The 14679-nt window shown below is 48.6% G+C and overlaps 1 protein-coding gene across 1 annotated transcript in view; it reads right to left on the bottom strand.

Moving 5' to 3' along the window:
- NEK8 (NIMA related kinase 8) overlaps nucleotides 1-14679 on the bottom strand; it is a 31246-nt gene that overhangs the window by 1321 nt on the left and 15246 nt on the right. The window contains exons 5-13 of the mRNA XM_060259449.1: nucleotides 10439-10651; nucleotides 10278-10350; nucleotides 9669-9850; nucleotides 8720-8870; nucleotides 7807-7883; nucleotides 6132-6249; nucleotides 5786-5936; nucleotides 2932-3095; nucleotides 79-237 (exon numbers count right to left, since the gene is read on the bottom strand). Of these exons, the coding sequence (XP_060115432.1) occupies nucleotides 79-237; nucleotides 2932-3095; nucleotides 5786-5936; nucleotides 6132-6249; nucleotides 7807-7883; nucleotides 8720-8870; nucleotides 9669-9850; nucleotides 10278-10350; nucleotides 10439-10651 (1288 nt within the window). The remainder of the gene's footprint in view (nucleotides 1-78; nucleotides 238-2931; nucleotides 3096-5785; nucleotides 5937-6131; nucleotides 6250-7806; nucleotides 7884-8719; nucleotides 8871-9668; nucleotides 9851-10277; nucleotides 10351-10438; nucleotides 10652-14679) is intronic.

The following is a 14679-nucleotide window of genomic DNA, read 5'->3' as shown; positions in this document are numbered from 1 at the left end:
GCAGCTGCGTGTGACTCCTGCCAGCGCCCTGGAAACGGCTGCCCGACCGACCCGCCTTGGCTCCCCTCCCCCACTCACCTGCTCCCACGACAACCGTGAAGGCATCGCCGCAGCCCACCATGATGACTTTGATGGCCTGCAGCCCCTCGACTGGGTAGGGCACGCGGCTGGCACGGCAAGGGATGGGGCCTAGCTGGCCATGCTGGTTGCTGCCGATGGTGTAGCACTGCCCGGAGGCTGCCAACGAGGAAGGTAGGAAGGCTGGTTAGCCCTGCTGCTCTGGGAGAAGACCGCCAACCAAGAGCATCCCCGGCATCCATGCCCACAGCCAGACCACAGCAAAGACATCCGTACAAGGGGATGGATACCTGCTGCTTGCCCTGACAGCGTGGGATGCCACTCTGTGGGCATTCAGTGTCCAGGCCTAAACATCTTTTGCAAGTCTTTCAGGTCAAGCTGCAAAATCGATCAGGCTTTAGCGTAAGGACATCAGAAAAGCCCTGCGGGATCAGACCATAGGTCCATCCAGTCCAGCACAGGGCTTCCCTAGGCAGCCAACCAGATGCTCTAGAACAGGGGTGGCCAAACTCACTGAACGTAAGAGCCACATAGAATGAACATCAGATGTTTGAGAGCCGCAAGACATGAACGTCAGATGTTAGAGAGCTGCAAGACATGAATGTCAGATGTTAGAGAGCTGCAAGACATGAACGTCAGATGCTAGAGAGCTGCAAGACATGAACGTCAGATGTTAGAGAGCTGCAAGACATGAATGTCAGATGTTAGAGAGCAGCAAGGAAGAAAGGCAGGAAGGCATATAGATGGGGGTAGGGAGGAAGGAGGGAAGTGGAAAGAAAGCAACTTTAAAGGCATTCTCCAAGCCACCGGCTGGTTTGGAGAAGTGATTTAAACAGAGAAATGCTTTTTCAAAGCTGATTGATGGAGCAGTAGGAGCTTCGAGAGCCACACAATGTGTGTGAAAGAGCCACAGTTTGGCCACCCTTGCTCTAGAAAATCCACAAGAAGGGAACAGCAAGGCTAAGCATCCCCACTGGTGCATAACAGCAATGGTTATTGAGAGATATATAGCTTCTGAACATGGAGGTTCTATTCAATCACTATGACTAATAGCCATTGATGAGCTCCTTCTCCCTCACGGGTTTGTCTAACCCCTTTTAAAGCCATATAAGGCAGGGGTCATCAGTGCATCATGCGGCAGGGAGTGCCACCAGTGAATTACACATTACGTGAAAATGTGTCTTCTCTCAAATTATTGTATCAGTCAACTCAAGCTTTTCTGATTAACCTGAGATACATAAAGAGTTACCTGTCAAAGAGGACCTGTCATTGCTTTGGGGCAAGGGTGGCCAAACTGTGGCTCGGGAGCCACATGTGGCTCTTTCACGCATATTGTGTGGCTCTCAAAGCCCCTACCACCCTGTTGGAGAATGTATTTAAAGTTAAAATTGCTTTCTTTCCATCTCTCCCTTCCCCCACATCTATTTTCCTTCCTTCCGTAGCTCTCAAACATCTGAGCTCATGTCTTGCGGCTCTCAAACATCTGACGATTATTCTATGGACTAAACTGAACTGCTCACCACGGAGCCTGGACCTTAGATCCAATCTGTATTTGGAGGATGTGAGTGTTTAAGGCACGAAGACTTCTTGAACTGCCATCATGAATACAGCACTTTTAATGTTTATTATATCAGTTGTTTTTAAATGGTTTTAATGCTTTCATTTATGCCAGTCGGCTTTGTTAGCTGCCCTGAGCCTGCTTCAGCGGGGAGGATGGGACGTAAATGGCATTAAATATGAACATATGAAGCTGCCTTATACTGAATCAGACCCTTGGTCCATCAAAGTCAGTATTGTCTTCTCAGACTGGCAGCGGCTCTCCAGGGTCTCAAGCTGAGGTTTTTCACACTTATTTGCCTGGACCCTTTTTAGTTGGAGATGCTGGGGACTGAACCTGGGTCCTTCTGCTTACCAAGCAGATGCTCTACCACTGAGCCACCATCCCTCCCTATAACCATATGAACATACGAGGCTGCCTTCTACTGAATCAGACCCTCGGTCCATCAAAGTCAGTATTGTCTACTCAGACTAGCAGCGGCTCTCCAGGGTCTCAAGCTGTGGTTTTTCACCCCTATTTGCCTGGACCCTTTTTTAGTAGAGATGCCGGGGATTGAACCTGGGACCTTCTGCTTACCAAGCACATGCTCTACCACTGAGCCACCGTCCCTCCCCAAACAATTATTATAAGCAGTTGTCAGGCTTTGTTCTGACCCCACAGCAGCCATTTTCTCCGGGGGAACGGATCTCTGTAGCCTGGAGATGAGTTGTGATTCTAGATTTCCAGACGTCCCCTCACTGACCGACCCCTAACTTCGAATGACTGCATTTTTTTTTCTATATTAAAAACACACCCATAAGAATCAAGACATGGAAGGCAAAGCTCACAGACTGAACTGCTCTTATCCCCGCTATCCCTTCCCGCCCATTCGTCCTGCTGCATCTCCTCCTTACATATGAACGGGAAAATATTAATAAGAAGGGAGGAACCGAGCTCTCTAAATATGTGACTGTTACATTAAAGCAAGTTTGGCCGCCCCTGCTTTGGGGGATACTGTTATAGTCCAATTGGCTCAGACCTTGAGAAAGGGGAGTAACATATTCTAATGCTACATTTAAGATGCTTAGTGAATATCTGTGGTATATTTACAGTGATCCTAAACCCTTTTGAGGCCGAGCAGGCTAGATGCTTGCTTGGGGCTGTGATCGGTCAGAAGTGAGTGAATGGCTCTTTGCACATCCTCAGAAGCACTCCTTCCATTCCTGTTACATTCCTTCCGGCACCTGGCTCCAATCCAGGGCCTCAAGCCAGCATTGCCACGCAGGCCTCTGGAGGTGAAGCTCCCCGGTTCCCACCTGTGACAACCGCAGAATGGGCCGTTCCAACGTCAGCCCACACGATGGCCTCGTCGCACAAGGGGGCCGACTGGGCGCAGCTGAAAGTGTGAGCTTCCTCCACCTGGTCCGCCGCAGGGGGCTCTTTCTGAGATGAGATCCTGTCCAAGCCCAGCTTGTTGTACCTGGAGAGTAGGGGGAAGAGAGCATTTTAAGGGCTAAGACATGCCAGCAGCAGCAAAGCAGAGTCACCGTGGCTTTGGGGACACTGGCCAAGGAGCGCAGAGCTCAGCTTCCTCAGGCCAGCCTGCCTTGGTTGCCTAGATGACGAGCCAGAAGAGGAACCAGTGTTTCTGTCCCCTTCGCCCTGCTTCCAATCTGCCTCTGCTTGTTCCCTCTGCATCGCTTGCCAAACTCCCCATGCTTGCCTTAAAACGATGGACAGTGCTGCCGCCGTGGGGCACCCGAGCCCACCCACTGCTGAGGGAACAGACCCGGCCTCTGTCAGGGATTTGGGTGGCTGAGCCAGAAGCCTCGCAGCCCGAGAGAACGGCTCGGTTTATTTCGGCGCAAGATCAGCTCAAAAAGCGCTGATAAAAAGAATAAAAGTGCCATGTACGATAGCAACAAAAAAGACTCATCTGTGCCATTATAATCCAACTTTTCAAAATTCTTGCACTCATTTTACGATAGAGGGGGTCAGTTATTTCAAGACTCAACCATCTGCTTTCATAGTGCATGTGCCATTAGATAAATTTTGTTACGTTAAAAGAAATTTCTTTAAAGGAATCTGAAAGGAGGAGGGAAGTGTCTTCCTGGGGTTTTAATTAACATCAGCATAATTTACTGGGCATGTCTATCATTATAGTAAGGACAGTGCAATAACATGGGATCAACTGTCTCAACCTTCCCTGTTTGACATGGGCAAACCTGGTAGGAATACAGAATGTGAAGATATCTATCTTTCAGAAAAGCTGAGACCAAGGCACAGAAATGTGCCAAAGCGAAGATTCTCCAGTACTTAGGAGACCGGAGTATGGCTGTTTGGAACTGGGCTGTACTGGCCTAGGTGACTCTGTCTTTGTTACATGCTGGTGCTTAGTTATCCATTTTCGAGGGAACTTTCCTTCTCTCGTGTTTGTCAACAGAGCCTCCCACTGGAAGCCAAGTGCAGAAATGGCCTGGCTCATCCAAATGTTTGGGGGGAGCTTAATTAATAATTAATAGACTGGTAGTCAACATTTAGGGTAATAAGTTGTATAGTTTTAGTCATGCCTGTGGTCTCAAGGTCTGGCTAAGTTTCGCTGTGCATGCATGCACTCAAGGCCCAGCTTGAGGGAAGCGTGGCCTGCGTTTTCTAACTCTGAAGCTTTATTTACAATCTCATTGGAAGCAAACCTGGATGTAGTGTTATGGTGTCCTCAGAATGTCTGTGAACCTGAGAGCTCCTGGCCAGAGCTCATCACAAGTGCTTGCTTCAGGTTCTTTTCAGCCATGCAAGGGGGCAAGGATTGTTAACCCTAACCCTCAAATAAAGACCAAGAAGCTGGGGCTTTCTGCCCTGGCCCAGGCAACAGAACAGGATCTTCAGCCTTCCACCCTCTTGATGTCCCTTCACGATGCTGAGCCTTTTTGTTGGTTGGGTAAATGCATTCCCTTCCACGATGCTTTCTGGTAGACATTTCCAGGTCCCGAGGCACGAGCGTTTATGTCCCTGTGACCTCAATTCTTTAGGCACAATTGATCACATAACTTTGGACTGCCCTTTTTATGAGTGCCCCAGGAAAAGGCTGCTCTCTAAACTTGATATATTCCAAAAGTAATTTGAACAATAATCTTAAATGTCAGTTCCTTCTGAGTGATTTGATTCCTGAAATGACTGATGCAGTCGCTAAATTTCTTGTGGAAGTCCTTCAAGTTAAAGAAAACTCCACATAGTGTTGTCTCTGTCTTTCCCTTTCTCTCTTTTCCCCATGAATTTTCTATACAAAGTTTTATATTTGATCGATTGTGTATTTTATGGACTGGATTATTATTTATTTTGTGATTGCTGATATGCCAGTAAAGGTATACGATACGATCTTCTGCTGTAGTTCAGGTTGTGAAAAACACTGTTACAAAAACTGTATACTCAAATTATACACTCAGTTGAATTCCACTTATTTATCACAGCGAGAACTGGTACCTCGGGAAGTCTCTGGAGTGATTTCTGTAGTGAATAATTGTGAGCACAGGTTCCGTGGTAAGTCGAGCGGCCAGAAGAACTGTTTATTCATCGAAACATGATTATATCCAGGAAATAATGTAGCCAACCCTCTTTGTTCAGCCAATTAAGTTTGCAAGGCTATGAGCATTGTCCTGTTTATCGACTGGCGATAAAAGATTTTTGGCTTCAGGAACTGCCACTTCCATCATTCAAGCCGTGTCTGAATTGTGTCTACTTCTGAGTCAGCATTCATCTAACAGCAACCAGGAAGTGCGGCGCTAATGTGGATGCCAAAGACTAGTTTTCTTATGTGGTATAAATCATTTATGTTTGAGTGGTGTTAAATAGAGTTGTGGAATGTAAATAACACAAGTGATAAATAAGTGGAATTCAACTGAGTGTATAATTTGAGTATACGGTTTTTGTAACAGTGTTTTTCTCAATCTAGACCGTAGTTCTGTTGTTTGTTTGGGTAGTTCCGGTTATGGCATTACCAGACGGCAGACACGACTCTGGGACCCTGAGCTGAAGAACTCTTCCTGCCCTCCCCCCAGGAATATTCAGACCCCAACAATGCTAGTTAGGCCAACAGTCCCCAAGGAGCCTAGCAGAAGACTGGGTCCTGCATCTCCTTTCCCGCAACACGGAGCCGTGGCGCTTGCATCTGACCTGTTGCTTCCGCAGGCGAGAATCTGGTTCTTTGCCGTCAGGATCATTGAGGAATCGATGCCGCAAAGGACCTTCTGCGCCTCGTGCTCGGCAGGGATGGGCACCTGTTGTGGGGAATTGTGGGACTCCAGCGTCCCCAGCCCCAGGCGTCCTGGCAAAGGGAAGGGAGGTCTTAGGAAGCCATAGGGGGGCCTGGTCCTTTCCATGGAGGAAGAGACCAGGAAGACCTCCAAATAGCCAGAGCGTGGGCCCGGAAGCATCCTGCCCACAGCCCATCAGAGACGCCTGCAGAAAGTATAAAAGCCTACTCCTCCTGGAGTGCTTGCACTTGAAACAGATCACTCACCATTCTCCCCTCTGCCCCAGGCAAAGACTTCCCCCTCGTTGGAAACGGCTAGGATGTGGGACGCACCACAGGCCACCTGAGTGATCTCATAGCCCAGCAGGGCCTCCACGATCTTGGGCTGCAGAAAGAACATGAACAGCTGCTCAGCTTTGCCAGCCGGACCCATTCTTAATCCTGCAGATATGGACACCCCCTCCCCCCCCAATTCTGTCATCCCAGCTTGACTCAGCCGCTAGAGGGCCAGGTTGCCAGTGGTCAGTATGGATCTCCTCCAGTCAGAAACACTTTTTGCAGCCCCGCCTTAACTCGTGTGGGCTTATGAGAGAAGAAGAGATTGGATTTATACCCCGCTCTTCGCTCGGAGTCTCAGAGCGGCTTATAATCTCCTTCCCTTCCTCTCCCAACAACGGACACCCTGTGAGGTAGGTGGGCCTGAGAGAGCTCTCAGAAAACTGCTCTTGAGAGAACAGCTCTGCAAGAACTTGTGACGGATCCAAGGTCACCCAGCTGGCTGCATGTGGAGGAGTGGGGAATCAAACCCAGTTCTCTCAGACTAGAGTCCGCCGCTCTTAACCACCATACCAAACTGGCTTTCTGAACTGCTCGCTAGTCCTCGTTGCTGCCTTCCAACAGGCAAGAAATTCCCACTTTGTCTACACCAGTTCCCCAGATCTGGCAGAAGCAGAGAATGCTAAGGTGCCACTGCAGAGACCCATGCCAGGGTCTCTCTTCAGCATACCCAGCAACAGGGTCCAAGGTCTTGTGCTGTGGGGAACTGGCCAGGGTGTCAGCTTGCCCAGTGGCAAGCGGGCCCTGCAGGCCCCTGATGAAGTGGGCCCCCTTAACCATTAGACAATATGTTAAAAATGTTAATGACCTTTTAGTAGCTTGAAAGTATAATAGAGGTCCCAATATTATTACTGTAACACGGCAAAAATTTACGTTGTATTTAGGGTTGCCAGCCTCCAGGTAGGGCCTGGGGATCTCCCTCTTTTACAACTGATCTCCAGCTGGCAAAGGTCAGCTCCCCTGGGGAAAATGCAATCTGCATTTACATTTATTATCTACTGTATGCTACCAGTAATACGTGCAATATATGTACACTGTCATTACTAGAATATATACACATTTATTTTGCGAAAGTTTTAATTGTACCTTTTTTTATACTTATGTATTTTTTTGAAAATTTTATTTATTTCTTACAAAAATCAAACGATAGCTGTAGAGTTGTGGGCGGGCCCCCTCTGTCTCCTGACAACCGGTATTTTTAGACCCAGCCCGCCATTGGTATTGCGGCTAGCTAGGTGTGGCCTGCGACCCTCTTGAAAAGGAAACGTAGTCCTCTGCAAAGCACGGGAGTCACTGCAAGGCTGGGAATGCCAGCCAAGCTGTGGGAGGGCCTGAACCGTGGCCAAAAGGAAGACACGAAACAATCCAGTCCCGCGGCACCGATTGCTGAAAGAAGCCTCTGGTAGAGTTGGTGGGACTGGGCCAGGTTGGCAAACAGCAGTCAGGAGTTGGATTGCTGGCTTTCAACGCACAAGCCAGGCCCTTTTTGACACCCTCTTCCATGGGCCCAGCTCTGCTCTCTCCTAGGCGCAGGGGACAGCAGCTATCAAGGCTTCCCTCTCGTTTGAAGAGACCCCACGAAACCTGGCCTCCGGGCCCTACAGACCTGGCTGACGTCCACAAAAGTCTCGTGCCCCAAACAGCCGCTGCTCCCGCTGCCGAAGGTCAGGACGATTCCTCTGTCTGTGGGTACAAAGGAGAGCTGCTGAGGCTTCTCTGCAAGCACAGCCCCCTGGCTGCCATCTCCTCTTGTGGGGCCCCAAGACCTCCAGCACAGCACTCAAGCAAGACCTGCAGCTGAGGACCCAAGACGGCCACTTGGCTCTGGGTCCAAAGAAGCAGCTTGTTAGAGGTGGGGGTGCACCAGGTAGATCTCAGGTAGGTTTAGCTCCGGAAACATCAGACCAACAAGCAAGCAACTTCCATTCTTTCACGCATTCCACAGGTGCCGCCAATTCCGCAGCTTCCGCAAGCAAGGAACCGGATTACGCACCCAGCAGCCCTTCCCAGGCAAAGGACTGCAGCATAAGCGGCAGAGGCCTTAACTGGTTCCGCAGGGTCCCCTGTCCTTCACGATACCCCAAGGCTTCAGTACATTCCCCCATCCAAAACCTCACGCTGCAGCCACGTATCCCAAACTCTGTCTCAAATTCTGCAAACTCGAGGAGCAAGAAAATTTTGTCCTGAGGAAAAAAGGTGTGCTTCCAAGTTTCCTTCCAACAACGAGAACTGAAAAAAACAACAACAACCTTGTGCTCTCCTTAAGAAAAGAATATTGCATTGTTCTTTTTATTGTGCCAAAATACCCACTGCATAACGCATTTTGTGCGCGCTGCTTGGCAAGCCTAGGGATACGCACGCTCCTGCAAGAGCTCACTGGAAATGCACAACCCGACGTGTGCTCCCTGAGCAGCTACGCCAGGACTATGACACCTGGCAGGGGCTCCGTTCAGCCTCCCGCATACAACCGCTCACTGGGCGTATAAGCAACAGCAAACGGCCCCTCACCGCAGTCATACCTGTCAAGCAAGCTGTGAAAAGGTCCCCGCAGGCGACGTGTTTGATGGTCACCCCAGACTGGCCCTCCAGGAAACGACACACCAGGTGAGGCTGCAGCTGCTCTGTGGCTCCAGGGAGCGAGGGTCCCGCAGCAGCACCCATGGGGGGAGGCTGAAAAGGGAGAGGGAGAGACATTCCAAGCAGGGCCATGGGTGAACTCTTACCCAAGCGTGGTGAGGGCTCAGATTGAGCCAGATCCAAACACAAGAAAGTGGGCCCCAGAGCACGCACAGGAAGCGCTTACATCCAGGCTTGCTCCTATAGACTTGGACAGTGTTCCCTCTAAGCTGAGTTAGCGTGAGCCAGCTCACAGATTTTTAGGCTTCAGCTCACACGTTTTTGTCTTAGCTCAGGAAGGATGGCCCCAGAGCACAATAATTGATGCAGTAGCTCACAGCTTGAATGCCAGGAGCTCACAAAGTAGAATTTTTGCTCATAAGACTCCACAGAGGGAACACTGGACTTGGACAGGGCTTTGTTCGTAGAAAAAGCCCGACATGAACTCATTTGCATATTAGGCCACACCCCCTGACACAACAATTATTTTGCACAGCGCTTTTTTGTAGAAAGGAGCCTAGCAGGAACTCATTTGCACATTAGGCCAACCCCCTGACACAATGATTATTTTGCGCGGGGCTTTTTTTGTAGAAAAAGCCAAGCAGAAACTCATTTGCATATTAGGCCACCACCCCTCCCCCCCATGCCAAACCAGTCAGAATTGTGTTCCTGTGCATTCCTGCTCAAAAAAAGCCCTGGACTTGGAATTAACAGGCTCACAGACTGCAAGGCGTGATCTTGAGCGCCCATGTGTTTAGTCAGCTGGCATTTCCCTTTCCACACATCTTCTTTGGGGAAGCCAGTGGGCCCCCTGACCCCACGCACAGGGCAGGGACTTCTGTGCTCTCTCACCTCCCACATGATCAGCCGCCCAGACTTGGTCACGCCTGCCTTCTGAGTCCTGCCGGTGGCCACCTGCACCACTTCCGTGTTCAGCAGAGGCAGGAGGAGAGGAGTGGTGATCCCACCTCCCCAGGCGTAGACTGACGATGGGGCAGGAGGGACGCTGGGCCTGGCTGACCGGCCTCGGCATCCTGAGTCGAAGAGAAAGTGCTGTTAATGGGATGCTGCCAGCGCCAAAGGTGTAAAAGGAAGCGCCTTGTGGGAGGTGGGAGACATTGGGGGGGGGGGGGATATTTTCGTATTTGTGTGTATGTGTGCATGCACCTAGAAGCCGTGGAGACCTCTGATCCTACTGAGGGCCTGGAGGATATTCAGAGAGGTGCCTGAATCAAGCCTGCCCCTGCCCTCCCAACTGCTGGTATTCCAAGGAGGTCTCCCATCCAAGCGCTTGCCAGAGTTGACACTGCTTAGCTTCCAAGATCTGACGAAATCGGGCTTGCCTGGGCTATCCAGGTCAGGGTGCAGGCAGAAGACCTTGAGGCTCCAGTAAGGAGTACAGCCCCAAGCAAGAACAGGCTGGACCCCGCTAGCCTTTCCCGTCAAGCACCCCAGCCTTACCCCTGACTCTAGCGCTGGCAGCTCTCCCTCCAGCCCTGCCATGAGCCACTGCTGCCATTGCAGCCAAGGGTTTCTCGGGTCTGTGGAAAGAAATGACAGGATCTCTGACTATGTAGCAGTCTGGAGATGCGAGAGAGTCGGACCAGGTGGAGCCGCGGCACTTGCCTTCGCATCCTGACACTGCCCACGTCTGTGTACAGGTTCAACAGGGGCCGTATGCAGATAGCCTCCGCCATGATCTCGTTCAGCGGGGGGCGCTTGGAAGGATCGAGGTTGAGCATGTTGAGGATGAGCTGCCGCAGCTCAGGGCTGTAACGGTCTGAGATGGGCGCAAATGTCCCGCTCATGATCTTCAGAACTAAGGCTGGCAGGTTCTAGGAAGGAGAACATAAGAGAAGAAGAAGAAGAAGATATTGGATTTATATCCCGCTCTCCACTCCGAAGAGTCTCAGAGCGGCTCACAATCTCCTTTACCTTCCTCCCCCACAACAGACACCCTGTGAGGTGGGTGGGGCTGGAGAGGGCTCTCCCAGCAGCTGCCCTTTCAAGGACAACTCCTGTGAGAGCTATGGCTGACCCAAGGCCATTCCAGCAGGTGCAAGTGGAGGAGTGGGGAATCAAACCTGGTGCTCCCAGATAAGAGTCCGCACACTTAACCACTACACCAAACTGGCTCTGTTGCCATGTTGGATCAGGACAGTGGCCCATCCAGTCCAGCATTCTGTGTCACACATTAGCCAAAACCCAGGCACCATCAGGAGGTCCACCAGTGGGGCCAGACACCAGAAGCCCTCCCCCTGTTGCCCTCCAAGCACCAAGAATACAGAGTATTACTGCCCCAGACATAAGAACATAAGAGAAGCTATGATGGACCAGCCCAATGACCCAAAGTCCAGCACTCTGTGTCACACAGTGCCCCAAACTCAGGTGCCATCAGGAGGTTCATCAAGCAAGGCCAGAACTCCAGCAGCCCTCCTCTGTTGCCCGCCAAGCACCAAGAATACAGAGCATCACTGCCCCAGTGTTCCATCTGTATCTTGTGGTTAATAGCCCCTGATGGACCTCTGAGCCACATATTTATCAAATCTCCTGTAGAACCTATCTATGCTTGTAGCTGCCACCAATAATCCCTCTAAGCTGTGGAGTCTTGCGAGCAAAAATTCTACTTCCTGAGCTGCTGCCATTGAAGTTGTGAGCTGCTGCATCAATCAGTGTGCTCTGGGGCCATTTTTCCTGAGCTAAGACAAAAACGTGTGAGCCGGAGGCTAAAAAACTGTGAGCTAGTTCACACTAACTCAGCTTAGAGGAAACGCTGGCCGCCACCAATGTTCCCTCTAAGCTGTGGAGTCTTGTGAGCAACAATTCTACCTTGTGAGCTACCGGCATTCAAGTTGTGAGCTGCTGGCATGAAAGTGGTGAGCTACTGCATCCATTAGTTTGCTTCAGGGCCATTTTTCCTGAGCTGAGACAAAAACGTGTGAGCCGGAGGCTAAAAAACTGTGAGCTAGCTCACACTAACTCAGCTTAGAGGAAACGCTGGCCGCCACCAATGTTCCCTCTAAGCTGTGGAGTCTTGTGAGCAACAATTCTACCTTGTGAGCTGCCGGCATTCAAGTTGTGAGCTGCTGGCATGAAAGTGGTGAGCTACTGCATCCATTAGTTTGCTTCAGGGCCATTTTTCCTGAGCTGAGACAAAAATTGTGTGAGCTGCAGGCTAAAAAAAATGTGACCTAGCTCACACAAACTCAGCTTAGAGGAAACGCTGGCCGCCGCCACTTCCTGCTGTCCGCCAATTCCACCAGCCAAGCCAGAATCAGGTCGGGGGGGGGGGGAGGGGAGGAATCCAACTGGTAAAGTACCCTCCTGACAAAGTGGGACCACGAGCCTTGTAAAGGCCAGGTAAGCTGAACAAGGGGATACTTTTTAGTTTATTCAAGAAAGCGGGGAAAAAAGATGGGAAAGAAACTGACAAAACCAGAGCACGCAATAAAAAAATGATTCACTCAGCCAGGCTCCTAGCCTAAACATTTGAGATTAGTATGTGAGGCACCATACTATCTAGGAGTTTTCAACATTTTAAAAAATGTATCTGGGCAAAAGTTCATAGCTGAGACAGAAGCTCATACCATAGGCTTGCCAGTACCTGGGTCCCAGTGGGGGATCTCACAGTTTTGCAGGTTCTTTCCCACCACCAGCCAGCTGGCCAGCAGGGGAAAGCTCTGCCCCAACAGCCACCATGTGCCTTTAAACCTTGGCAGGCTTAGAAGACACTCGCAACTGTTTGTGTTTTGGAACATGTGTGTGCCTTTAAATCTCAGCAGCAGGAAAGCAGGGGGCGGGGCAAGCAGGCACAGCCACCAGTGTGTGAAGCTGTGAGAAAGGCAGAGAGCAGAGTCCCTCTGTTTTGCATTAGCTTCAGAACTCATTTCTATAGTAAAATGGATAGGAAAGAGTTAGCTAGAACCTGATTATGGGATGGAGGAAAACTCCACTCCCTAAGCTGCTATCCTTTCCTGTTCCTGTCTGAAGAAGCTAGTTGAAATACAGAAGACTGTTACATTCAGCAGCTCCTTTGAGTAAATTGCCTCAGTGAGATCACAAAAGTGTGGGCTTTCAAACTCTGCTTATTTTGGCTGTTTTGTTTGTGTGCATGTCCCTTTAAAAAGCCATGCTTAGAAATGCTTCCAAAGTCTGAATGCTTCCAAAGGGGATTTGTGGGGGTATGACAAATTTCACTTTCATTTAGTGGGAATGCAGCTGGCAGGGTAGGCAAAAAAAGAGGATGAGGAAATGAAGACTTTATTCAGGGAACTGTACTGCTGTATTTTTATTTATCTATTTAGGGAATAAGGAAGTCTCCTGGCTCCACCCCCAAAGTCCCCAGATACTTCCTGAGTCAGACCCGGCAACCTTATAATACCATCAGTAAGGGGGTCTGGTTTCTATCAAAGATCACCCCATTCTTTTTTGTGTGTGTGTGTGTGTGTTTAAACAATGTATTGGTAGCATATGGTTACAAAACTTAACTATTTCTTAATTTTTTTTTCGCATTAACCCATATGACATTTCTATCCCCCCCTCCCTCCAATGTTGACTTCCCCGAGGTTATAAATTCAAACCAATACTAAAGGCACTTCTAACTGCTCAAAGTTCAATATATATATTCTTACAACTAAAAAATTGTCCAATGTTTCTTTACTTTCCAAGTTTTCTCCATATATCCTTTAAATTTTCTCCACTCCCTTTTGAATATCTCTAAATCATAGTCTCTTAGTGTTCTAGTTAATTTGTCCATTTCACACCATTTGTCCATTTCACACCACGATAAAACTTTCATGGTCCAATCCCATTTCTCTGGTATTTTTTCTTGCTTCCAAAGCTGCGCGTATAAAGTCCTAGCAGCTGATAACAGGTACCAAATTAGAGTCCTATCTTCTTTTGGAAATTTTTCTAATTGTAATCCAAGTAAAAACGTCTCTGCAATTTTCTTAAAATCGTAGCCCAAAATTTTGGAGATTTCTTGTTGTATCATCTTCCAGAATTCTTTCGCTTTTTCACATGTCCACCACATATGGAAGAAAGAACCTTCATCTATCCGACATCTATCCGACATTTTCTTACTTATCTTAGCCAGTTTTTTCGGAGTCATGTACCACCTGTACATCATCTTAAAACAGTTCTCTCTAATACTTTGACAAGTTGATATCTTCATTGAGTTCTTCCAAAGGTGCTCCCATGCATCCATTTGTATTTCTCTGTTCACATTGATTGCCCATTTGACCATTTGAGATTTTACTACTTCTTCTTCTGTAGACCATTTCAATAATAACTTATATACTTTTGATATCAATTTTTCATTGTCACCTAGCAAGACCCTTTCCAATTCTGTTTGTTCTCGTCTAATTCCCTCTGATTTTATGTCCTTTTCCATCAAGCTTTTAATTTGTTGCATTTGAAACCAATCATAGTTATTATTTAGCTCTTCTGAAGTTTTTAATTCAATTTTGTCTCCTTGAATCTCAAGCAGTTGATTATATGACATTTCTCTTTTTTCTTCGGATTCAGCTGTTATTTTTATTACTTCTGCTGGCACTATCCATAGCGGTTTTCTCTCATCCTCGTATTTCTTGTATTTTATCCAAGTACTTAGTAAAGTATTTCTAACATAGTGGTGAGAGAAAAAACCATCCATTTTATTCTTCCCATAGTACATGTATGAGTGCCAGCCGAATATATTTCCGTGAGCTTCTAACCATAAAGGTTTTTTGTCTAACAGCGTTATCCAATCTTTTATCCATGTCAAGCAAACTGCATCGTGATACAATCTTAGATCAGGAAGTTGAAAACCTCCTCTCTCTTTGGCGTTGGTTAAGATCTTCATCTTTATCCTTGGTTTCTTTCC

Source organism: Heteronotia binoei, chromosome 18 (genome assembly GCF_032191835.1).
Source record: "Heteronotia binoei isolate CCM8104 ecotype False Entrance Well chromosome 18, APGP_CSIRO_Hbin_v1, whole genome shotgun sequence".
NCBI classification, from domain to species: domain Eukaryota; kingdom Metazoa; phylum Chordata; class Lepidosauria; order Squamata; family Gekkonidae; genus Heteronotia; species Heteronotia binoei.
The sequence above is the reverse complement of the archived record's forward strand: the minus strand, read 5'-3'. Positions and strand labels throughout refer to the sequence as shown.